At 43.9% G+C, this 26,239-nt stretch overlaps 2 protein-coding genes across 6 annotated transcripts in view; both read left to right on the top strand.

Moving 5' to 3' along the window:
* Positions 1-278: 278 nt before the first annotated feature.
* Positions 279-19,909, top strand: cluha (clustered mitochondria (cluA/CLU1) homolog a). Of its 3 annotated transcripts, none has more exons than XM_069147998.1 (27): positions 279-661; positions 6,506-6,693; positions 6,955-7,126; positions 7,697-7,840; positions 8,453-8,580; positions 8,745-8,899; positions 9,532-9,657; positions 10,042-10,189; positions 10,292-10,384; positions 10,592-11,026; positions 11,156-11,415; positions 11,504-11,919; positions 12,534-12,635; positions 13,203-13,303; positions 13,389-13,541; positions 13,630-13,692; positions 13,794-14,038; positions 14,177-14,261; positions 14,382-14,535; positions 14,649-14,788; positions 14,889-14,969; positions 15,064-15,189; positions 15,788-15,909; positions 16,006-16,099; positions 16,183-16,317; positions 16,411-16,484; positions 16,703-19,909. In XM_069147998.1, the coding sequence occupies exons 1-27, from the start codon at positions 538-540 to the stop codon at positions 16,827-16,829; spliced, it is 4,191 nt and encodes a 1,396-aa protein (XP_069004099.1). In that variant the 5' UTR covers positions 279-537; the 3' UTR covers positions 16,830-19,909. The 3 variants fall into 3 exon arrangements, with proteins under 3 accessions (XP_069004099.1, XP_069004101.1, XP_069004102.1); XM_069148000.1 differs by having other exon boundaries at positions 280-661; positions 11,504-11,832; XM_069148001.1 differs by lacking the exon at positions 279-661 and adding an exon at positions 705-1,705 and having other exon boundaries at positions 11,504-11,832.
* A 912-nt stretch (positions 19,910-20,821) lies between these two features.
* The window catches only part of LOC138197291 (lissencephaly-1 homolog), a 36,161-nt gene continuing 30,743 nt past the window's right edge, over positions 20,822-26,239 (top strand). Inside the window, exon 1 of one of the 3 annotated variants that reach the window (XM_069148002.1) lies at positions 20,822-21,078. The gene's annotated coding sequence lies outside the window, so the exon portion shown is untranslated. Of the gene's footprint in view, positions 21,079-21,584; positions 22,466-25,770; positions 25,854-26,239 lie in introns of those variants that run through there. The other 2 variants (XM_069148003.1, XM_069148004.1) reach the window with 2 other exon arrangements.

Raw genomic sequence — 26,239 nt, forward strand, 5'->3', positions numbered from 1 at the left:
CCTAAATTGTGAAAGATCACTCAAATCAATGAAGTCTCTATTTGTGTTGCTGACAATAGTATTGCGATGCTTTATCTTTTTTTTTTTTCACCCAACCACATGTTCCCCATTTTATTTTCCAGTGCAAAAGAAAATCTACACAGTAAAACAAAACAAAAAAAACAAAAAAAAGGAGTTTGTGAAATTGAATTTGTCGCATGTGGTGTTCCGTAGCGCCGCGCTCAGTGGGTGGGGAAGTGCAACGCAAAGGCAAAGAGGTCAAGAGGAGGGGAGGAGAAAACCACGTGTGAGCTCCACCAATGTACAGCACCGTCCTTCCTCGGTAGACTTGTTTTTGCCAGCCTGTACCCTTTGCATGTAGCCACCGAGCCTGCGTTAGCCGGAGATTATTTTTGTTTCGTTTCTTTTTGCAGAACTGCATCATTAACAGACTCGCATATTCAAACCGAGTTGCTTTTTTTTTGGGGGGGGGGGGAGGGTGTGTGTGTGTGTGTGGTGGGAAAGAGATTTCTGCCGCCACACTGACGACTGCCGACCATGGTGAGCAAGACGGATGACATCCCGGCGTCAGTGCCCGACTGTAACCCGGTTGATATCGCGGATGGAGCCCAGGACGGCAAAGAAGCCAGCAGGACACGTGTGAAGGAGTCGTGCGGCTGCGGTGAGCCCTGCTGCAGCCTGCTTACACCGCACACACACATTAACACCTGCGATGCTGCTGCACGCAGTGAAAAGACTCCCGTCGCAGAGCGGCATCCCAGCGCATCAAGTGTGGCTTATTGCACGTTTTTTTGTTTGTTTGTTTGTTTGTTGTGCAGCATCTCGCCCAAATAGCCGACATTCACGTTAAGTCGCTTAAAAGTCCTCAGACCCAAGGTGGTGGTCTACGCCCCGCCCCCTTTTGTAAACTCTTTTGCACCATCTGATGATAAACCAACTGGTGCAGTAATGTCTTTACTCGTTGTTTTTTTTTGTGTGTGTTAATTAGCATGCCGGCAACCTCCGCGGCAGGTTACAGCCGCTGTCGCGGCTCTGCGAGTGCGCGATCTGGGTGAACGCGAACACGTTTAGCCGGTGTGCTAGCATTAGCTTCCTCAGTCGGCTAAGTTAGCTAACTAGCACGTAGCCGGTCGCCACCGCCGTTTAACGGCCAACAAAAAAACCCCCAAAGGAGCCGAGCGCAGGCTCCCGAGCGGAGCTCGTTTTCCGTGGCGGTACAAAAGCGGCTTTGTTTGCACATTGTCAGGTCGGTTTACACGATGCATCAGCTGGGGCTGAGTGAACGCGCATTGACGCACATGTTTGGTAACAGCATGTCAAAGGAACTACCTGAAGGTCACCTTCAGTGGAGCCTCCCACTGCTGCATGAACACGGGGGGGGGGGCGCACTCATGGGATCACGTTTGCCAAGGATACGCGTCCGACTGCTAATTTGACATACATGTCACGTCGTTACTGCGCTTATAAAAGTTTGCGTTAATTGATGTGAGGTCGACGAATCGCCCCGCGGTCGGCGGTAACCCATCTAACCGGCTTCCCCGTCCACCCCGCCGGGGACGATCAGATCGAGTGTTCCTCCTTGACCGGGAAGCGGAAGTTGGTGGCAGTTGAAAAAAAAAAAAAAAAAAAAAAAAAAGTCATGATGGTGTACGCACGGTGAGAGGGAAGGTTACGCTAATAATACATGAACAGCGGAGTGGACTGGGTGAGTAACCTGCCAGATAAAAGTCGCAGCCCGCAGACGAGCGGAGAGGTGGAGGCGGATGGAGCCGACGTGAAAGCCTGTCAGGGGTGAAGTGGACTCCAGCGGCTCCAGGAGTCTCTTGTCTTTGTGTGTCACATGTGGCACCTTGAAACGGGCTCGTTTCACGTGAACACACGTCTCGCTGCTCTTAACCTGTTCGGGACCTGAGCTCCTGTCACTTTTGCGGATGGAAGAGTCGAAGCTGGTTGTATTTCAGTTCCCTGCGACTGGTTGATTATTTATGTATGAACTGACTTTCACCCTCCAACATGCAGCAGGATATTCACCATTTTAGAGTAGAAACAATAGAGGACAGCAGCTGGCAACTCTTTTGATAATCAATCAGTAGTTTAGGTTATGCTTTAAGGAAAGTGATGTCTTTTTAGTAGTGAGGATTTGCTTCTTTTTTCTTTTTTTTTTAAACTTTTTGTCCCATGTAATAATGAATTTAATCTTTTTTTTTTTAATGTGGAAGTGTTGGTTGGAAAGAAAACAATGAGATGAATATTTGATGTGACGTTTAATGGCCTAAATGACATATCGATATTTTATTGGATCATGATATGAGACGAGATATTGTTTTAGATTTTGGATATCATAATATTGTGTGGTGACATAATTGTAGTCTTTCCTTGGTTTTAAAGGCTGTGTTACAGTAAATGTCATTTTCTGAACTGGTCAGACTGTTTCACCCGGTTTAGTATTTGCCTTCACCCAGTTGTTGTAGTCACATTACTGATGACTAAGGAGCAAAAATCTCCTTGTGTAAATATGGTGTAATCCCATTAGTCATCCCTTCAATATCGTTGCAATATTGAGGCATTTGGTCAAAAATGTTGTAATATTAGATTTTCTTCCATATCTCGCAGCCCTAAAAATAGTCATTAGCCGCAGCCGTGCTTGTAACCTGCAATGAATTCAGTGTTTCCGCCGTGAGACGGTCTGTCAGGGAACAGTTGCAGCACATGACCGAATGCGCAGATCGAGGTGAGGGTCACTGTTGGTGGTTTTAAGGAGCTTAATGCTCCCGTTGGGTGAAGAGTGTCTTGGTTAATCCCAGGAGTCGCTTGCACCCTGGCTCATCTGGCTTGAAGTCTTCCTCACCAGCCCAGGTATCGCCATGGTGCCCGACCTTCTTAGTTTGTTATCCCGTCAAAACATCACGCTTTGTGAGCAGTTGAAAGTTTTCTCACGTATTAGACTGAACCCTTTGCACAATATTTAAGGGAGTAAAACTACGTCGTGCTTCACAAGGAAACCGTAAGGATTGGAGGAACACGACTCGCTTTCCGTGAAAGAATTTTGTTTGTCTCATTTCAGATTCCAGCATTCATCATCTCATGACTTAGATTCACATCAGGGTCTGTGCGTACGCCTGGACGATGCCACCTTGTAGTGCAGCAAATGTGACGGCAGAGAGGCCTTGTGTCGAGTTGTTGTTTTCAGGGTTGTCTGGCTGGTTAGTGTTGCCATGGTCCCCATGTCAGGGGCAGCAGAGTGGATAGATAGTTGGCCGCTGGCTTTCATAGTTATCAAGAGAAGTGAGCTTCAGTGGTGAAGTAAAGAAAAGCAAATTTCTAAGTATCACAGTATCTAAAAGATGATATGAATTATCACTGTGAGCTATTATTTTGAAACAGTGTAAAATTGTGACCTCTGCAGTCTGTGCTTCCTGTAGCGTTTCATTGTGTCTGGTTTTTTTTGCCTGGTAGCTGACCAACCAAAAGTGTGTTTTTGTGTGGAGTCCGTGTTAATCCTGCTGCTTGGTTATGATAGTTTTAAGAGTCTTCCACATTAGATTTGTTATTTTGTGAATAGTTTTTAATTGCTGCTGTTAACGCCTGTGGTTTCAAATGTGGTTTCCCTCAACCATATTTAGGCAACAACATTTCACCAGGAAATGCATCATGAAAAATCTTGATGCGTTCCTGGTTCTGCTTCCTTCTCTTTAAGACAATAGCTATCCTGATTTGTCATGTTTACTGTTAAACTGTAGCTTGACCATCTCCATTGTTTGTCTCTCACCCTCCACCTCCTCATGAACTTTCTTCTACTACTGGGTGGAAATAAATGGGTCAGTTTTGCAACGCTCCCTAAAATGCCTCATCAATAGACAATTATTTCATAACCTCCTGATTACTTGAGCTGACCGCAATCATTTTACATAATTGTCAGGAGTCTGTTGATCTTGAGGTGCTTAACTTTTGATATTCGACTGAATGCATTTCGTTGAGGACCTCTTGACATAATCGGGGATCTCATTGCAAAGTCAAACCCTGCAGCACTGCTGTCGGCACAATTGAGTTTTAAGCCAAATAAAAAACGAGAGCCCGATAAGTTGAAAGAGGCCACATGCTAGCCTGTGTTACCAGACCATAATTCACAGAGTGACTATTTGGGTCTGTTCCTGCTCGACTGACGATTGTTTCCAGTTGTCTCATCGCGATGGCCGCAGACCTCGATGTGACGCTGAAACTACTGGAGCAGCCTTCAACAATCAGCATTTATTACCATATACTGTATGTTGCGCATCTAAAGTCTACCCCAAAGACATCACACCTAGCCACGCCCACTGGCCGCTGATTGGTCGGACCTGCCGAGTGGCTGAACAAACCTTAATGTGATGAGGGTTTTCAGACTGTAATCACAGTGACGACTGAAGCTGTTCATATGTTTCAACGTTCGAACCCTGTAAATGGCCGTTGTTCTTCGTGAGGTGTATTGTTAAACTATGATTTGGCCTCAACCGTAATAGTGGCATGAAATGAACAGATAACACAAGACGATTAAATCATTAATCACAATTACCTAAAATGTCATGATCGTGACTGTCCTACCCATCAATCACTGTGTTTATGGGTCGGTGGTCTGTTACCTTTCTGATACGATAAATGCTGCCAGCTACGAACTAAATCTACCTTATTTGATATTCCTGAACAAACGCTTTGTTCTGATATATTAACCATTGTTTTATTGGAATAAGTTGAGAGACGGTCCAAAAAAAGTGTCCTAAGTCCGATCTGCTAACAAGTCAGAGAATGATTAAATGTAAGTGATAGAGGACGTCGCTGTCTGGTGTTGTTTCCCTCAAAGATGCCCTCCTGTCTAGTTTTCATTATGCCTTAAGTCATGCACCTTCATGTACGTGTTAACTCCTCAAACACTGATTCAGGCTCAGACAAAGAAGTGATGAGTAATTAAATGTTTCTTGCACCGATGCCAAAAACAAAGACGGCCCCCGCTGAAATGCTCCACATCGAGCCCTCGCTCCTCTCCAACATTATGAACTTGCGTGACTGCTCTGACGCCGTTGTGTTTGTTATTCAGAGCGTGGCTTGCCGCTCCTCTCTCCTGCACTTCTTCCCCCGCTCCACCACCACCTCCTCAGCGCGCTCACTCCTGCTCGGGGTCCTGGTCCAGTTACGGAGCCCCGCCCCTCCCTCTGGCCCCCTCTCCCCAGTAACCTTGACGCTCTGTTACCCTTGACGGAGAGAGCAAGGACTCGTTTGCTGGCAGGCAGTTGTGTCCCAGTGAGAGAAAACTCTTGCCTGACCTCTGTGTGCTCGGCTCCTGCTCCTTTCGAATTCATGTACCTCATTTATATTCATGTCATTTCCCCCACACCTCGACTGTTACTCTAGAAGAGATGGAAAATGTAATCCATCCTCAGTTTATGTGATAAGAGGGGGTGTCTGTTATTGGTTTACACTTCTCGCCGTTTAATTTTTGTTTTTATTTGCATAGTGACCAACTGTCATTTTGAGGGCTAAGACGGCCATAAAAGAGCTGTGGCAGCTGCTGAATGGTCTTTAGCTGAATTGCAGGTATTGTATTTGGCACAGCGTAAGTAGGAAACCATCTGAGTTACCAATAATTCCCTCTTGTGAATGTTGAAATCCTCATTCAACCTCTCAAGGCCTCCAGGCTTAACTCCCTCCAGTTTTGCAACAGCGTTGGCTTCAGCAGGTTGGTGTTGGATTTTGGGCACTTTCTCCCTCTACATGCTCGTTACTTATTGTCAAATTTCTGATACAATCGTACATGATTTGTGTGTAGTAGTTGCAGCTTTTTAGAAGGGGTTTGTACTTGGACAGATTGCGGCAGCACAGTTGATGATTAAAGGGAAATCATGGTTTCATATTAGTCTGTTTGAACATGGTAACGCAACAGCAGTGTCATACTGTCACAGGGCCTGGTTGGCTGTGTTCATAAATATTTCACAAGGTTATCGGTAAGCTCATCCAGACCCAGAGGTTTGTGTTCTTTGTTTGTGACCTGGCAGCCTGGCAGTGTGTCGGTTATGTGTAGGAAAAGTCTGTTGTTTTTGTTGAAAGGGTGGCTCAGTTCGCACGGCGGCCACTCTAAAGGAGTTTCTCCTTGTTGATCAGATGATTAATTGATACTTTACACCACCGACTCGGCACCAAACAGCAGAGACAGTTGTTGACTAGCTGCTGGGGCATTGAGCAGCTAAGGACAGAGATATTTCCTTTTAAAAGCTGGTAGAGACCAAAAACAACAGATAAAAGAAAGTGACGACTAGACTTTTGTCTGACGCAATTCATGATTCAGTGTGCAAGATAGCAGATGTTTGCTGACACCGTGTGATCACATGTCGCCCCCCCCCCCCCCCCACACACACACACACATACTCAAGCAGCCAAAATGTGTGTTAATGTAATCAAGTAGTTTGAATAGTTGTATCTGCTTTAATCTGGGTTTTGTGTCTCCAACTGATGACCTCTGTTTGTTCTGTCTCAGAGCACAGTGCAGCCATGGTGAACGGTGACGGGGCTCATGAGCATTCGGAGGAAACGGAGACCAAGCAGGATGGAAACACCGAGGCAGATGGAGGCGAGGACTCGAACGAACAGGAAGTAATAGTGATCCAGGACACAGGCTTCACTGTTAAGATCCAGGCACCGGGGACAGAGCCGTTTGACCTACAAGTAAGGATTAGCTCATTACATTCATTGGTTGTACATTAGACTATGTTTCAGACTGGAGCACTGCGTGAAAAAACTCTTTTCTTCTTTTAAATGAAATCCGTGCATGTCCTTGGTAAAATAGTTTGTAGCCTGACTTTGTGTTTTGGCAAATGACTGCTGTCAAATAAGCTTTTAAACTGACATCATGTCAAACTGGAAGTATTCCTGAATCTGCTGTACATACACATCACTTCAACTATTTCATTCCCTCCTCTACTGCAGGTGTCCCCCCAGGAAATGGTCCAGGAAATCCATCAGGTATTGATGGACCGCGAAGACACCTGCCACCGCACCTGCTTCTCTCTGCAGCTGGATGGAAACGTGCTGGACAACTTTGCTGAGCTCAAATCCATAGAGGGCCTGCAGGAGGGCTCGCAGCTCAAAGTGGTGGAAGGTCAGATCCAGAAGCTCTGTGGTTTCGCTCTCTGTTACTGACATTGCTTCATCCAGTGTTTTTCCTGTTTAAGAGACAGTTATCGCAGTCATTGACCTCACAGACAAAATCAATCCGTGTTTTATTAACCATTGCGTGAGCAGCTGTTCTCATGTTGTCTTTTAAGGAAGCACATGAAGCTGCAGACTGTGACCTTCCACACTTAACGATTCATCCACTGTTACATTTCACCTCATCTTTGCTGGTATAGCCTAAAACGACTGACCAGGTAGTGTGAGAACAAATAGACCACTAACGAAGGTGAAGAAGTCTGATAAACCTGATCAACATTACGCAACATCTCCTTCAGCAATTAAAGTGTTCGTAGTGTTTCCCCATCAGACAGATGAATGTTTTAGTTCAATCAAAACATTTGGCCTTTTAATGATTTGCTTCCCATCCACACCCTGCGCCGTGTCTTGTTTGGTGAGGTTGTAGCTGCTGACCAGAGTAAAACTGAATTGAGTCATGGTTCATTTCCAATGTTATTTTGTTTTTTAATCAAACTGCCTGTTTGTCTCTTTTCTCCAGAGCCCTACACGGTGCGTGAAGCTCGCATCCATGTGCGTCACATCAGAGACCTGCTGAAGAGTCTGGATCCCTCCGACGCCTACAATGGAGTCGACTGCAACTCCCTCTCCTTCCTCAGCATCTTCACTGACGGAGACCTCGGAGGTATGACTCCATCGCACTCGTTGGCTCCACCAGTCTGTGAAAGTTGGGGCTTTTTGTCATTCAGACGCAGGTGTCTCTTATGTTAATGTGCGGACAGCTTAATTTAGACAGTGCTCGAGAGATGATGGATTTTAAAACTTCCTCTGCAGTTGGGGCCTAAATTTATGACCATTGTTTGTTTCTCACAGTGAATCCAGTGTTAAACTGCTTTTGTTTTCTTTGTGCATGAAGATTGGGATGATTAAAATTATTTCAGAGATTTTAGCAGCTGAAAAAATACACACATTTCTCTCCCAGTCTCTTCATGTTTCTCTGTGCTGCTGCAGCTTTTATGTTCATCTGAAGGTCTACGGTTCAGAGTTGAAAGTCTTGTAGAAATCTTGCTCTGCCCGACATAATAAGATTGCCCAGCAACTTTTATGTAAAAGTTAGTCGGGTGTTTGTGCAGATATGTTAAACTGTAATCCGATTAATGAAAGTCCTGCATGTCTGAAAAGGGCTTGAGTGTGTTCACAATGGTCCCATGTGTGGCTGAGTATAACACAGCGGCAGTAGATGTACAGCTGGTGTTCTGTACAATCTTTTACCTTGGTCCTTCTTGTGTGGTTGCAGATTGTGGGAAGAGGAAGAAAAAGGGCAACGAGCTGGAGCAGATCGACTGCACACCCCCAGAGCACATTCTGCCCGGCAGCAAAGAGCGCCCCCTGTTGCCCCTCCAGCCACAGAACAAGGACTGGAAGGTGAGGAGGGGCCCACCTTGGCTTACCTGTTGGCCATATATGATGAAATAATGTTTAGTCTTTGAAGAATTAGGGCTTTTTTTCTTTTTTCTTTTTTTTAAGGAAAAAGGAATTTATTCCAAGGTTTCTCAAATTTAGGCCCAAATATTTACTGTCCTCTACAGCCTATGCAGTGCCTGAAGGTCCTGACCATGAGCGGCTGGAACCCTCCACCTGGAAACAGGAAGATGCACGGTGACCTCATGTACCTGTACCTTGTGACTGTGGAGGAGCGCCATGTCAGCGTCACTGCCTCTACGCGCGGCTTCTACCTCAACCAGTCAGTCAGCATTTCATCACCTTACATCTCCATGTTTACACTGCAGCTGACTCTACCGTTACACTCCGGATACATTTTCAGCATTTGCTGAGTGTTTGGGCTGAACTCCTCAGTATTCATAATTGAAAATGCCACTAAGGGAAGACGTTTTTTTCACAATCAGACCATGATTAGATGATCATAAATACAAGAGGTGCTACTGTGAGCACTCTCTCTGGTAGTGCTTCTCATTTAAATACAACAGCTATACAGTGCCTGTAGCTGCACTTAATTGTGGACATTTGGTTAGCAGTCTATTAGCAGGATCCTAATTTTGGATGCCAGCAAAAGCTTAGCAGTCAAAAGAATGAGCTTTAACTGGATTAAACTAAAAAGTAGAGTTAGGAAACACGCTGTGCTATTTGGAGAAAGGCTTTCTTTTCTCTTACCCCTCAGATCATTCATCATGTTTTAAGTACCTTTCATGTTTTAGGGTTTTGTAGTTGATGCAAGTCTTTGAAAGTAAACCGCCTCACTGAGCTTCCTCCCTCAAATAAAACTGCTCCTCAATTCAGGCTTTTTTCCGTTGACGTTTTCTCTCTGGTAGCAGACTCGTCTGAGCAATGGCAGTAATGTGCTTCTGTATGTTTTAGATCTACAACCTACACATTCAACCCCAAACCGGCCAATCCGAGCTTCCTGAGCCATTCTTTGGTGGAGCTGCTGAGCCAGATCAGCCCCGCCTTCAAGAAGAACTTCACTGCCCTGCAGAAGAAAAGGTGACGCTGTCTTATTGGTTTTAGCTTCACATGTTTAGGTCCCTGATTACACGCCATGACGACTGCTTGCTGTGTTACGTTTCAGCAAGTGCATGTTTATCCCCTGTGTTTGTGATGTGTTGTCATTGTATTTCTAGAATGGCCTTTGTTTTGGCATGACTGACCTTCACTGCCATCTAATGGAGTTGAAGATGTATAGCGTTTATCTTGCAATGTTAATGAAAGTGAAAAATTATTGTTGGATCTACACTACGATTCGGATCTACTCCGAAAAGAGTTCTTCATTGGCCTATGCTGCACTCTTTTGCCAACATCTATTTACAGCTGTGCAAGAAACCATGGAAGTGATGTTTTTCTCTCTTTTTATTTTGTTTTCTGTTGCAGAGTCCAGAGACACCCGTTCGAGAGGATAGCCACGCCTTTCCAGGTGTACAGCTGGACCGCTCCGCAGGTAGACCACGCAATGGACTGTGTACGAGCTGAGGACGCCTACACCTCCCGCCTGGGTTATGAGGAGCACATACCTGGACAGGTGGGCCCAGCAGCACATCTTACAGATAAAACATGGAGCATTTTTCATAACCTGTTTCATCCACAAACAGGTTAATGTTTGCGCTGGTGGTTTTTTTTTCAGACCAGAGACTGGAACGAGGAGCTGCAGACCACCAGGGAGCTGCCCCGGAAGAACCTGCCTGAGCGCCTGCTGAGGGAGAGAGCTATATTCAAAGTAGGCTTTGTGTCCCATTGTGTGAATATATGTTAGTTTATTTTATTTTGTTAAATCAGCCCCCGTGGCTCTGAATCTGTAGATAGTAATACATTTTGAAGACCAAATGAGGCGGAATCACCCAAACTGCTGACAGGCAATACTTTGCAAGTCTAAGGAGTAAATGCTTTCCCTAAATCACTAACACTTCTTTATCTTTTCCTGCAGGTCCACAGTGACTTTGCAGCTGCTGCCACTCGAGGCGCCATGGCAGTGATCGATGGCAACGTGATGGCCATCAACCCCGGTGAGGAAACACGCATGCAGATGTTCATCTGGAACAACATCTTCTTCAGCTTGGGCTTCGACGTGCGGGACCACTATCGGGAGCTGGGTGGGGATGCAGCCGCCCACGCCGCGCCCACCAATGACTTGAACGGAGTGCGAGCTTACGGGGCGGTGGACGTGGAGGGTCTCTACACCCTGGGAACGGTAGTAGTGGACTACCGAGGCTATCGCGTCACCGCCCAGTCCATCATCCCGGGTATCCTGGAGCGTGAGCAGGAGCAGAGCGTCATCTACGGCTCCATCGACTTTGGAAAGACGGTTGTGTCTCACAGCAAATACATGGAGCTGCTGGATAAGACCAGCAGGCCACTAAAGGTCAGTAACACGACTATTGCATCGACTCGGGTGATTATTGAAGTGGGAACATGTAGTCAGTGACAACATAAGCTGTATATTCAGACCCTTCGTCTCTCTAACAATGTCTCCATATTCTGTGAATGTTAGGTCCAGCGGCACAACGTGCTGAATGAGAAGAACGAGGCGGTGGAGCTGTGCTCCTCTGTCGAATGTAAAGGCATCATTGGGAATGATGGCAGACATTATATCCTGGACCTTCTTCGTACCTTCCCCCCCGACCTCAACTTCCTGCCTGTGGAAGGAGAGGAGCTGCCTCCAGAGAGTCAGCGCCAAGGCTTCCCTCGCCTGCACCGCCATCGCCTGGCTTGTCTACGCCAGGAGCTCATCGAGGCCTTTGTTGAGCACAGGTAAGTAGTAGTGCGTGATGTGAGGAGCTTTTCTGCGAAGGTGTAAACACAACTTTGTAAATAATGTGTCACTGTTGATTTTCTCCAGATATCTTCTCTTCATGAAGATGGCGGCGTTACAGCTCATGCAGCAGAAAGCAAATAAGGACTCGAACAAGGCTGATACACCCGCCATCATGGAAACCTCAGAAACATCCACAGAGGGCAACGCGGAGAAAACCCAGACACAGACCACTGCTACAGATTCCTCTAATGCAACAGAAGCCTCCACAGAAAGCACAAGCCACACTGACAACTCCACCAATGCTGCCTCACAGGCAACTACAGACAGCGAAGAAAACTCCTCGAAGCCCGCAACAAACGGGCCTCTCGACGCCACAGCCACCCAAAATGGGGAATGCAAGGGCCCACTGGAGGGTAAGGAGCTTGAGGAAAGTATTCCAGGATTAGCTCAGGCCAAAGAGCTGGCGGAGACCTTAGTTGCCGAAGATGGATCTGGTATTGGTACGTTCAGAAATGCCCCAAAAAGCAAGGCCAGGACGACGCAGGGAGAGCTACTCTGGTGGATAACTGCATAGAAAAAAAAGAGACAAGTAGTATTTAACCAAAAAGTAGCTGATTAGACATTATTTTAGTGTTTGTGCGTATGTGTGTCCATTGCATTAGTGGAATATCAGGTAGAGCGTTTAGTATAGAGTACTGGATCATTGTAGCTTTTTTTCCACCTGACTCGCTGTCCTTGCTCAGTCCTCAGCCTGCAGTGGGGAAGAGTGTTGACCCCGAATCAATCCATCTCCTGCCTGTCTGGATCCCTCTCTGCAAACTGAATAATCAGTTGCCGTGTCCATTAATCCACGTGTTTTGGCATGCAGAAATAATCTCATGTTCAATGATTTGTTTGCCTGCTCAATTGATCCCAAATCTCCGTAATCTGCTTGTCAAACAGACCGATCTGATTTGCAGCGGTGGTGGACACTTAACCGATGCTGTGTCGACGATGAGCTCATTCAATCGCTATCTTTTAAAGTTGTCGTTTAATATCGTTGACCTGATGTGTATGTTTCCATTACTTTTCACGTTTTTGCATCTTGTCCCTCTGTGGCTCCAAACACAAACAGATCCCAAAAGCCGTGAAGTGGTCCTCAATGCCTGCAAGGCCGTCGGCTCCATCAGCAACACATCCTTCGATATTCGCTTCAACCCAGACATCTTCTCTCCAGGTAGGCGTGACTTCATTTGATATGGAATATGAAAAAGATTTTTAACAGCTGTAACGGGTATGAACGATGAAATCCATTTTTAAATTGTTTGATTAGGAAGCAAGTTATGTAGCCATGAAATAGACGTAAAATAATAATCTCATGAAGCCTCAAAGGTTGAGAGATATGCTTCTCAGCCATAAATACGGTTACTGCCAAAAGCTTTTGTGCGTGCAGATAACTCGGGCTGATAAGTGATTATACATAAGGGAAGATCATTTAGGTTTCAATATGGCAAATATTATTAAGTCAAACAAATATTGTTTCAAGACCAGCCAAACAAGAGTAAAATAAAAAAAAATCAGATGTCCAGTTTTAAGGTCCAATTATTTGTGAAATCATAAAGGCAGATTTAAAGTGATGAGAAAAAACTGACGCTGACAGAAACTACATGCAGTGTGAAACTGCAATGACAAAGTAATTAAAGTATCATCTTCACTTTTATCCATTTTCACTCGCCACATTGTTTCATAAAAGACTATTAGCAAAGACTGACTTTGTGTGTTTGTGTGCATGTTGTTGAACCAGGAGTGCGCTTCCCAGATGACAGTGCTGATGACATCCTGAAGCAGAAGCAGCTGCTCAAAGATGCTGCTGCCTTCCTGGTGTCCTGTCAGATCCCATCGCTGGTCAGTGACACTTCCCACAGATCCAGGTCGTACTAGTCTGTGTGTCTGAGTTTCAAGTTATATGTCGTGTGTGTTTTATAACCAGGTTAAAGACTGTTTGGACCACAGCGCTTTGCCCATGGACGGCGCCACGCTAACGGAGGCTTTGCACCAGAGAGGCATCAATGTTCGCTATCTGGGCACCGTTCTGGAGTTTGTGGATAAGACTCCTGCTAAAGCCCAGCTAGAGCACTTCTATGTGAGTCTGATGCTCCAAAACTGAACATCACACACTGCGCATCCTTATTGACAGTTATAATAACATTTATTTTATTCCCCCATCTCAGAGAATAGGAATCAGTGAGCTGATCACCAGATGTGCAAAACACATTTTCAAGACATACCTCCAGGTTTGTAACACTTGACGTCCACTATCTGTCTTCTGCCTTCTTCAAAAGACAAACCTGCATTTATCGTTGCTCAATGGTTCACGTGTTTTGTGGTCCTGCAGGGCGTGGAGTTGTCTGCCCTCTCCGCTGCTGTAAGCCATTTCCTAAACTGCTTCCTGAGCTCCTTCCCCGACGCTGTCGCCCACCTGCCGCTTGACGAGCTGGTGTCACGCCGCAAAAGCCGCAAACGTCGCAACAGGGTCCCCGGAGGTGGTGACAACACGGCATGGGCCAGCCTGACGCCCAGCGACCTGTGGAAGAACATCGCCTCTGAGGCGCAGAGCTACTATCACTTCACTATACAGTGGTGAGAGCACCATCTGTTGTGTTAAGCTATGATGAAGCCCAGTGTTGGCAAGCTGACCGTGTATTCATGCATTTCCAAGATGTGTGTGGTTATTCATGACTAATATCCTACGTTGTTGTTGTTGTTTTTCTTGCTCAGTGAAAGTGTCGACCAGGTCGTGGAGAAATACGGCCTTCAGAAAATCACTCTGCTCAGAGAAATCTCAGTCAAAACTGGCATCCAGGTAAAACACACTTAGTTTATAGGGACCGTGACATCGCTTTATTAAATGGCCATCACAACCTTTCCTGCACTTCTTTTCTTTTATTTTTTTTAAGATATATTGTTTTGTTTGACTTTTTAGATTCTGATAAAGGAGTACAACTTTGACAGTCGCCACAAGCCCGCCTTAACGGAGGAGGACATCCTGAATATTTTCCCTGTTGTGAAGCACGTAAACCCCAAAGCCTCAGACGCCTTCCATTTCTTCCAGAGCGGACAGGCCAAAGTGCAACAAGGTTACTTTAACAGATGGAGTCTGGAAATAAAGTCCCATGCATTTGAGAGCATTTTGAGATGTATATTAATATTGTTTGGATTTTTTTTAACCGTAGATGTGTCTCATTTCCAGGATTCCTGAAGGAGGGCTGTGAGCTGATCAACGAGGCTCTCAACCTCTTCAACAATGTGTACGGAGCGATGCACGTAGAGATCTGTGCCTGCCTGCGCCTGCTGGCACGCCTTAACTACATCATGGGAGACCACGCTGAGGTAGGCGCAAATACACCAACTCTGTCTTTGTCGGACACTTTGACACGAGTCTTATTTTGTTCTGTGTCCCTAAATTACTTTTGTGTGTATTTGCCTACAGGCGCTCAGCAACCAGCAAAAGGCTGTTCTGATGAGTGAAAGAGTCCTCGGCATTGAGCACCCCAACACAATCCAAGAATATGTGAGTTGTCAAGCCAAATGTAGGAACTCAATTTTTGTCACGTTGAAAGTGTTTATTATTTGTCTAACCTTCGTTTGTTCCCTTCACTTCTCAGATGCATTTGGCTCTGTACTGCTTTGCTAACGGGCAGCTGTCGACCGCCCTGAAGCTGCTCTATCGCGCTCGTTACCTCATGTTTTTGGTGTCTGGGGAGGACCACCCAGAGATGGCACTACTAGACGTGAGTGCAGTCTTGAGGTTTAACTATGGAAGGGCATTTCAAGCAAAAGTACTATTTTATATTGACTTCTAACCCCCCCTTGACATCCACCTGGTAGACTTATATGCTGGCTTTACCTGCAGAGTTTGTACTGCACCTCATTTTTAGTTACGTTCTGATGGAGTTCCACGCAGAACTTTTTGACAGCTGTAGTTGTCTTCGGACGTTTCTGCTGTTCGCACCGTGACATCTAATCTCACGACGCCAAACCGTTTCACCTGCAAACCTCCAGAGCCTGGTAGCAACGTGTTCTTCTTCTCCTTATGTTGCTTAATGGTGTCATGCAAATAGCTTTTAAATGCATTACTGCCACCTTCTGATGGGAGTAATGCATTACTACCAGGTGCCGGTAAAAACAAGGGAAATAAGGAAGAACGATAATGGCATATACTATTAGATTTTTTTAAAAAAAAGAAAAAGAAAATCTTTTAATAAATATTAAAGTATGATGACCCATTCCTCCTACTAACTGCTTATAACGTAATTAAGTCTGGTAAAATCCAACCTGCTATAGGAAAAAGACAGAATTAAACTTGCTGACTGTTTCCCTAATCTTCAGAGTAACATCGGGCTGGTGCTACATGGAGTGATGGAGTACGACTTATCTCTGAGATTCCTGGAGAACGCCTTGACCATCAACACAAAGTACCACGGACCCCGGTCCCTCAAAGTGGCTCTGAGGTGGGGAGAGATTCACCATTCATGTGCATAGAGTAGGAATAATACTGGCATGATCGTTTACGTCACGTGTGCAATGATATATTTTCCTTTTTCCAGCCATCATTTGGTTGCAAGGGTTTACGAGAGCAAGGCCGAGTTTCGCTCAGCCCTACAGCACGAGAAGGAGGGATACACTATTTACAAGAACCAGGTAGGCCTTGCAGGAGCAGACACGTGTTTCTTTATCAGTCGTGATGAAGTGATATCTTAAATGTATTTTTCTTCCCCTGCCAGATGGGTGAGGCACATGAGAAGACCAAGGAGAGCTCCGAGTACCTGAAGTATCTGACCCAGCAGGCTGTCGCTCTGCAGAGAACCATGAATGAGATCTACAAGAACGGCTCCAATGCCAGCATCATGCCCCTCAAGGTGCCTGCTCCGAGTCCGACATGTTTCTGTGCCTCCATATGATTCAGTCCAAAACATTTGGCCCTTATGTTTTTACTTCCTCCCGTTTTCCAGTTCACTGCCCCGAACATGGCGAGCGTCCTGGAGCAGCTCAACATCATCAATGGCATCATCTTTATACCTCTCAGGTAGAGTCAGAAAGCAGTATTACTGCGCGCGTGTGTGTTCTTAACCAGTAAGTCTGGTTAAAGACCTGATGGAGTTAATCAGGTGTGGAAAGATGGGAGAACATGCAGTGTTGTTGCTCTCCCGGACCAGAAGTGACTGAGGCATCAGACTAAATATATGACCAGAGAGTTCCTTTATTGGAAGCCATATGCTGACGTTTTTAATATTTCTTTTTCAGCCAAAAGGATCTGGAGAACCTGAAGGCAGAGGTGCAGAGGCGACAGCAGCTGCAGGAGCTGGGAAAGAGCGAGGAGCCCCTTGAGGACACTCCGCTGGAACTAGAAGACAAAATCCCCATTGATTAATATCCACAAGCCCTCAAAACAGCTACTTTCTGCTATAGGGTGGAAGAGCGTCCGTGACGCAACAGCCAAGTCACTGAGCCTGTGGACCCGAGAACAGAGCAGTCTAAATCAGCATTGAAATAAACAGGGGGGAGGGTGGGGTCAGGGCAGTCCAGAGAAAAACTGTATGAACTGTAGGACAAAGGAATACAGAGCAGGAGTTTCCTACAAGGTAGGAAGGGAGGAAGGAGAAAGTACAAACAACATAGAATCAATCTGAAAAATCCCCGGCCCAAGAACCTGGTGATGGAGTCACTGAAGGTGCAAGGTGCTTAGAAATTGGGTTATATTTGAAAGTGTGGTTGCAGCCGGAGGAGGGAGACCAAGAAGGACCATGACATTGTATACCAGAGCCTTATCCACCGCACCATAATCCCCACATCATGCTTCTTCATAACTCAAACTTCCCACAGCACTGTTAGGACCACATTTTTGACCCGCCCGTGCCTAAAGAGCCTGAAAGACCCCCGGGCATGTAGCCAACCCCCCCGCCCCCCCAATGGTGTGCTACTGATACAGCACTAACCCTGTCCTAGAACTCAGGGGTACTTTCTACTGTGCACTAAGACCAGACTACAGTCACTAAATTTAAGGTTTTTCAAGTGGGGCTTCAGAATGTAAATTCCCTTTTCAGTAGCTTCTTTGAGCCACTTCTCAGCAGTGACCCGTCATTGTTACACGCGCGATGGTTAATTCACTTCATCCTTCTATCATTTGTACTTGCGACATCCCAGGTGGGTGCCTGCTGTGTCCTATGGTTCCCGTTTCTCTGAGAAAGCAAACAACACAGTGACACATCAGTGAGCTTTGAATCGGTCATTGAGCTCGATTACATTTGCAGTTGCTGTTGGTTTTTTTTTTTTTTTTTTTTAATAAAATGGATTTTTGTAAAAGTGCACAAGAGAATTAAAAAGGCACTTTATGCCTGTTGATCATCAGTTAATTTAAGCCATGTCTGTTTTATAGAAAATGTATAGAAGTGGATGAAGATGTATAAATCTCTATTGGATTTAGACAGGTAATTCATTGATGTTAAGGGGAAACGCAGAGTTGAAAAACGTCCACCATAAACAGTAGATTTATCTATCTATATACTAGCTGTGTTCAATCTCCTATTTTTACACACAAAGAAAATATGTGCATGTCTGTTTGTATGTTTGACAATGTGTGTGTGTGTGTGTGTGTGTGTGTGTGTGTGTCTTTGTGTAGTCCAACAGAAAATCTTTTGGCCAGGGCTGTTGCTGCTTTTGCTGCTGCATAGATTGATTAGAGGCTAAGCAAACATTAGCTTTCCAGATGTTTTATATTTTCTACACATGGTGAATGTGTTAAATGGCTGAAGCCTCTTTTCTTAAAACATTCATGGCCACCAATGTTGTAAATCTGCTTGTGTATGAAGGTGGTAGAAAAATGAACCTCATCATTGGACAGGTGCTCAACATTGGCAGTAGTGAGATTTATTGTTGCTGGGTGTTTCCCAGCAACAATGAAGTTTCTGTTTTTGTTGTTGTTGTTTTGTTTCCCGTTAATGGGTCATGTCATCTTTTCATATGTAACTGAGGCAAAAACCAGTGAGCAGTTTTTGTGCACTTTCTCTTGCTGTGTGGTTAATGCATCCACAGCGCTACCAAAAGTGGAAGTCTGCTACAGTGTGATGTACCAAAAAAGACTGATTGAGGTTTCTTTGCGCTTGTATACATGCAATGTGTCCCTCCCATGGCAATTTGTTACTAAATTGTTGCTGCGTGTAGATGTATGTGATTAAAGCAATAGAGAGATGGTGCTGGAGCTGATTGTTTTCAACAACATGCGTTTTTTTACTTGGCACAGAGATGGACTGTTTCCTGTGCTGGCTGAATTACCTGCGTACAAAAACAGAGGGCAACCTCTGCAGACTGGGAAATGAGGTTACTTCAGTGATTTTTCCAGATTGTGATCCTAAAACATGTCACAACATTGATAACAGAGCGTGGTGTGTATCTGCCTGTTATTTACGCTTCTCCATCCATTATCACCCCGGTTCACAATATAAAAAGGTGACATGTCTCCAGATATTGTTTTCTGGGTTTCTTGTATCAGATTTTGTTTTATTTTTCTTAATCTACGTTCATTTACTTCCCTTCCCAATTGTCGCCCAACTGTAATACCAACAGTGTACATAAGGTGGCACACTAACACTTCTTGTGAAAGACAAACGACCTAAACGACAGGACATGTTGCAATGATAGTGCACAAATTTAAAAACAACACGTGCTTTATTTGATTTAGACAAAATTTAATGAGGGAAATATGATTTATTTTTTTTGTTTGTTTGTTTTGTTGCATTATTATGGTCCAAAATTATAAGAATAAACTTGGAGAACAATGAAACTAGGTGTCTACAGAGATACTCGACGTTGCTTCTAACAGAGCTTATATTTAGTTTGAGACAGTCTGACTCCATTATTAGAGTTTAGTGTAACATTTCAATCTTGAGTAGTTGAGCTGTTAAAAGTGCATGAGACCTTATGTTAGGTGTTGCCATCAGAGGTGGGAAAAACATATGGTGTAATAATACAAAAATAAAACTAGTGTATTATTTCACTCATAGTTTGCTAATGTTGCATTTGCAGCTACTTTGCAATCTGAATGTCTGAAATGCAAAATGGGTGGAGAATAAATGTTTATTGACAAATACAATAAAGATTCAATATTTAATTTTCACATATGCAAAATAGCTCAAACTATTTTATAAACAGTGTTGTGAGAAGAAAAAACTCTAATATCTATCCCCAAAATTATGCATTTCACTGCTGCCATTCATACTGCATTGTGTTCTGTGTGTGACGCCCGAAATGATGATTGTCTGAGGGTTTTGTTTTTGTTTTCTCACTGATGGAAATCTCTTATGCACAAAGGCCTCTTATGCCTAGTGTTTGAATCTGCTTCCCCTGATGGTGTGTGGTATTTGTGTGTTGCTCTCTACAAAATAATCTAATTATTTTTTTGGTCTGAGTATGCTTTTATATTAAAATGAATGAAATAAAACTAGTAAAAGTTTTGTTTGAGGTTTTTGTAACTGATTCAAGTAGCCAGCTGTAGAACAAGTATCTAGAATACGTAAAAGTAGCAATACCACTCTAATGTAGTGTAATCTTTTACTTAAGGAAAAGTAGCAATACCCCAATGAAATGATACTTAAAGTAGAAATCCTGCATTTAGTAGTAAAACTACACAAGTACTGTCATCAAAGTGTACTTTAAGTATGAAAATTAGATGTACTCATTATGCAAAATAGTCAATTTCGCAGTGTTTTTTTTTTTTTTTACAAATGTAAAATATTGGGAGTATTGCTCCATTGACATGTAGGTGTGAGCAGCATTTTAATGCTGTCAGAGCAGTGCATATATGCTCATCACATGTTTTACATGTAAATTTGCAAGGTAGCCATAGGTGTCAAATAAATGTCGTGGTGTAAAAAAGGGCAGGTTACATCTGAATTCTAATGGAATAGTATATACTGTGCATTTTATATTTTATATTTTTGACTGCTATTTACTGCTATTTTATTGCTTTTCTATTATTCTATTATTATCTTATTGCTTCTGTATGCTGCTGTAGTGAAAAAAATTTCCCCTCTGGGATTAATAAAGTAACAACCTAGCCTAACCTAACCTAACCCAGAGGCATGACATGCAAGAAAATGAAAATACTTAAGTAAAGACAGCGCTTGTATAGATATTGTCAGTAACTTATTCCAGCCAATTTTAATTCGCCAGCCATCACTTTTTACATGCATAACATAGTTATTAACATAGTGATTTGATAAAGTCTCTCTTTTTTTTTTTGTTATGTTAAAGTAATGTCTGCTGTTCAGCAGCCACGTAAGAGTTAAAAGGCAGATATAATAACTACTATTTTTTTTTTTTTTTTTTTTCTGCTGCTGTCAAGGACGTGCGCGCTCCCGCCGGACCCGTGAACGCGAGCTTCGTGCGCGTAACCCGGCCGAAGGCGAACGCTGAATGCGGTAAGCGCACGAGGAAAAAAAAAACAAGCAAAGCGAGCGAGTTGAGGAGAAGAAGGAGGAGAAGGAGGAGAAGGAGACGGTCACGGATCACCTCCTCATCACAAGATCACATTCAGGAGCGGAACACTTTTTTTTTCACGCCCTGTCGGGTCGCGTTTACCGCCGGAGACGGGCTGAGAATAACCCACGTCAGAAACAAATAGGGTGAGTTCGGGCGGGTTTTTGTCGGTCGTGTGAAGCCGGTGGAGGGTCGAAGGAATCCGGCGTTAGATGGTGAAAATGACGATGTGGCTGTTAATTCATGAACCTCCTGGTTTTTCTTTTTTTTTTTTTTTATGTCTCAAAATGGCGGATAAGGCCGCTCGGACCGGAGCAGGAAGGTATCGGCGGAGTATATCCTCCGGATAAACAACCTTGTGCTCTCGGTGACAGTGATTTTAAAAAAAGCAGGACTGCGGGTTTTTTTTTAAATTTTTTTAATTTTTTAATGATGAACATCGGAGGGAAGTGTTTGAGACACGAGGTAACTTTCTGACGGCCGTCGCCGGGAAAAGCTAACTTAGCTCACCGGGCAAAAGATAACGATCGCGATGTCGACCGGAGATCGGCGCCGGTCGTTAAGCTTAATATTAAAGTGAAGGAGCTGTGTTATATATATATATATATATTTTTTTTTTTTAGGTATGTTGGTGTCAGACTGCAGTTTGCGTTGGACGTTTTTCCCCCTCAAGTTCGTGGTAATTAGCATAGTTTGTAGCGGGCGACCTGTCAACCTCGAAACACCTTGACAACCGCTTCAGACGAGGTTCACGGGTCAACACCTCGTGTCCGGTCTGGGATGGGACGTCATTTAAATATGTCACTTGTTACCCACCGGGTGGATGTTTTGTTGTTAATGGGCGCAGCGTCACGTCGCTGCTGCCACGCCACCCGTTAAGCACATTGGAGAGGGCGTACGGTGATCCTCGTCCTCTCGTTGTGTACGTGTTGTGCAAAAATGTGTCCGTAAACGACCATTCAGGGTCGGTAAGTTTTGCCGTCCTCCCCTCCCTCCATAACACGGTCCCCCGGGTGCGTCTCCTCCGCGGACACTCCCGCCGGATGCCGCAGCTGAAGCTCCCCGTCTCGGGTCTGCTTCAATGCGGCTTCTTTGGCACAGTGTTTTTGAAAATCAGGGTGGAGCACCTCGTAGGCGGTGTTTTACTTGAATCCCGGTGCTCCAAAGTGTCGGACGTGTCTCCTCCCCTCTCGTCGTGTGCTGTTCACGAGGATCGAGTGATTCGGGTCAGGACTTTGAAGACCCGGGGCGCTGACTCTCGGGATGAGATCAAGTCATCGCTTTGGCAGCTCGCAAGCTTGTGCGAGTCTCCCTCCCAGTTGTGACCGTCCTCGTCTCGGTATCGGATATGAAACATCGGCTCGAGCCAGGACTCGTTTACTTTCCCCGGCCGCGCCTGTGAGGACTCATCCGCAGCTGCTCAACAGGAATGATGGGATATTGATCAAATTGTTGGTTTAAAAAAAAAAAAATTAAAAAAAAAAAAAAATCCGTGCTTCAAAAAGAAGCATTGACTGTGGGTTCTCCTCTCAGGTAAGAGTATTTCTGTCCCAGAAATTAAGAAATTACTCGAGTAATTGTAGTTGTCAGGACTTTTGTGAATCTAGTAGTACTGAGCTTAAGCTCAATACACCTGCCCCTTCAACAAACATCGGTACTAATATCTTTTTAACCTGTGGGTGAAGTAGCTTTGTGGTTTTCTGAACAGTTTACTGCTGATCAAAGTAATTAAATGCATTTAATTAATGACTGTATTTCAGTAAAAATCTAGAGGTAGTTGTACTTTACGCCAGTATTTTCAATTGATGCTAATTTAATAGTCAAAATATGGTACTTTTTACTCCACGACATTTGTTTTACACCTTTTGTTACTTTTCAGATAAATATTTCATACCTTAAACATGTGATCATTTTCTATACATACATTGATGTACGTAGATTAGACGCTTCAACAGTATAATGTGTTGAAATTGACAACATTAAAATGCTGCTCACCTGTCAATGGAGCGATACTCCAAAAATCTAAATATGATTATTAAAACACTTAAATGGGCCATTTTGCATTATGAGTACTTTTAATTTTGATACTGAAATTATATTTTGGTAACGGTACTTAAGTGCCTTTACTTAAGTAAGATTTTAAATGCAGGACTTCCACTTGTAATTAAGTATTTTTTCATGTTTGTATTACTACTTTTCCTGAGTACTTCTTCCACCACTCGTGCAGGTTTATGTTTTTGTCAACACAATTAGCGTATATTTGTTTATCCCGAATATTTAACCCGACACACATCGATGTCACATTGCCGGTGAGAGGCAGGTCTTTTTCTGTTGTGCAATGTGTATTTATGAAATGTCTTTTTCTGTGAAAGCTTTTATGTCTTTTCCACATGAAAATCACCAGTTGAATCACGCTTGACAATCGATCACATGTGAGGAAAGGCTGATTTCCTGAACTCGATGTTAAAATGGCTCAAAGTTCAGCCTTTTAGTGCACAGCGTACGAACTAATATGAAAACAGCAGCTCTGTTTTTTTTGTAAAATGCACACATACTACTTTGTCTCCAGAAGCCAGTGAATGTGGTCAGCCAGTTTTACTTGAAAATGTTTTTTTCCAAGTCACTCCCAAGAATTATCAGAAGTCGATTTGAATAAATGCATCCGTGCAGCCAGGCTCTATTCAGTAGTGTCTGCAATGGGGACGCAGCAGCAGCAGCGATTGTATGTCACTGCAATAGAAAGTTGTAGCAGTTGAAGTTGTTGCCTCGCTGTCTGTTACGTCTTGTTCATCAGCTGGAGACTAAAGCTCAGGAGAGTCACTGATCTCCAATGTTGTCAGTGAAGTTCGGTAAAAGAAAAGACTGACGGGATTGTTGGAGGTGTTGCCAGAACGAAGCAAAATGTCGATTTTTTTTTTTTTTTTGCTGGGGGGCCCTCCCCTTTATTTTGTGTCAACAGACAATGTCAAGAGCGACAGGCTGTTTTGTCTTTGTGATTGTGGCAGGCTGAAGGGCAGATACCCACATTGGTCCTCAAGCTGACAGTGGCACAGAGCTCGAGCCTTCAGACAGCTTGCCCACCACTTAGCTGGACAGGTCATTAATCTCCTGCTGCCAACAGCGACCGCCAATCAACCAGCAAATGACTGCTTTGACACACCGTTTTGATAGATAGGTTTTTTTTTTATATGACAAGGAAACATTTGACCAACACAACTGCCAACAAGCCCTAAAGGCTGTTTTTTTTTTTTTTTATTTGTCTAGCAACCAGTTTCTGTCTAATGGTTGCGAAGTCGTTTAGGGAATCAAAAGGTTTGATTTTAATATGTCGACGACAAACACCTGCAGTCTATATTTAGAGTAATATTTCAACAAGTAGCTTGTTGGTGTGAAGTGAACGCGCTGCAGAGATTCAAATATACCAGAGATGAACAGGCACTTAATGACTGCCAACTTGTGTTTGTACTGTACAATAACTGTATTCAAGCGTGGATAAAGGAAGGAGGTTCAGCAGCCTTGATTGTCTCCCACCTGTATGCAGGTTTGTTATTGGCATGTGATTGATCTGTTGTCCCCGTCAGCTTCCTGTCTGCTCAGTCTCTTGTCCTTCTTGTGTTGGGACCTCTCAACTAACAGGCCTCTTACATCCACTAACACAGCTGCTTGATTGACAGCCAGTGAGGAAGATCTTGCGTCTACCATGCTTGAAAACATCTAAGGAGTTCACGCTACTGCTAATTTAGCATCTCTTTTTTTTTTTCTTCTTTTTTTTTAGCCACAGAAGAAAGAAGTCATCTGACTGTGTAATTTGATAACTGAAGGTGATTGTTACCAACCCACTTAAATGATACAAGCAGCTTGCGGGTCGTAAGGACTGCACATTAACAGCTGAGCCAGATGTTGGCCCGGTTTCATCATCAGTTAGTGATAAAGCTCTTTGGACGGCTTCTGTCTGAGTGTTTTACCAAGAACAACCATTCGCAGAAACAGGAGGTGATTTACAGAAGATTCAGCCTTTCAGTATCGTTGCTTTGAGGAAGTTTCTGTCACATGTTGTTGGCTTCACATCCTAGATGGAGATTCAGATGCCTTCAGTTGTCTGGTTTGAAGAATCTGGATTATAAGCGATGAGCAGGCTTCTGCACGGGCTGATGAGAGTTGTATTAACCTGCTTAACCGCACACCACAATACATTATAAATGTTTATCCACAGTGATGCCCAGTTGGTATTTAAATTACTATTCGTGTTGCTAGTTATCTCCTGATATGAGCATATTATGCCACAAAATGACGTTAATTAAAATTGGTGAAAAGTGTTGGTGGCACTGCAAAAAGCAAAGCTTCTGTCTGCCTCAGTAGCTAAATGTGTCCACAAACTCCCGTTTAGATCATGGAACAACTGTGTTTTTGTTTCGATTTGCAAGTTTATGAAATGTAAAAGCAAAATTGCTAACTAGTAAAACTGTGAAAGAAATTTGACAAAACAGTTTTACATCCTTTTCAGTAGCGTCAAAAATAATAATACAGCACGATAATAGTTGTTCAAAGGGACTTTTATTTCACAGATGTCGTGACCTGGGTTGTCCGTGTGCTTGGTCAACATGCAGAAAACGCTTTTCCTTGAAATAAATGCAGAATCACCATTTTCCTGATTATTTCCCTGGCATCAATTTTTTTTTTTTATTTTTTTATTTTTTTTTTTGCATGCCATAGCTACTTAACCTTGTTAACAGTGCTCTGTGTTGTTTGTAAAACACCTTCCAGGATCACGTTCCCGGGACAAAATGAAGGTGGAGTCACTGACAGAAATAAAAGATGCTCCAGATTCCAGCTGTTTGAGACGCTTTCTCGAATGACGTGAGCAGAAATCTGTGAAACAGATGAGGAGATAACTGCCAGCTTTGTCTGCATTGCTGTGACGGTAGGTTTTGTGATAAGTCGCTTGGACACCGCGTCACACCAGCAGTTCAGACTATGTGGAGCCGCTGGTGTTTTTATTTGTACCTCTTGTACTGCATTCTGCAGGGGCGTGTTCCTTTGTTCAGACGGGGAAGCACTGGAAGTCAAAAAAGGTTACGCACACACCTCATCTGTCATATTTGGCTGGTGATGTCACGCAAACTTTGTCAGACGGTGATGCTGTCTGATGTGCTACATTTGACGTAGATGTCTTAATAAATGTGGATCATTGCAATCCTTTAAAAGTTGTCAACTGCAGTTGAAATTGAGATTTTTCTTGTTGGTCACAGATTCCTGTTGCAGTGAAAAGTTTTTTCTGTAACATCCTCTTTTCTCGGCGGGTTTTCT

Source organism: Embiotoca jacksoni, unplaced genomic scaffold (assembly GCF_022577435.1).
Source record: "Embiotoca jacksoni isolate LCO1_2020_lvr unplaced genomic scaffold, fEmbJac1.0.p SCAF_14, whole genome shotgun sequence".
NCBI lineage: Eukaryota > Metazoa > Chordata > Actinopteri > Embiotocidae > Embiotoca > Embiotoca jacksoni.

Bases quoted from the DNA above. Each gene is read 5' to 3' on its own strand.
- cluha (XM_069147998.1), top strand. From the start codon at position 538: ATGGTGAGCAAGACGGATGACATCCCGGCGTCAGTGCCCGACTGTAAC. The intron at 13,693-13,793 runs GTTTGTAACACT...GTGGTCCTGCAG, and splicing joins TTTTCAAGACATACCTCCAG to GGCGTGGAGTTGTCTGCCCT. The intron at 14,970-15,063 runs GTGAGTTGTCAA...TTCACTTCTCAG, and splicing joins CCAACACAATCCAAGAATAT to ATGCATTTGGCTCTGTACTG.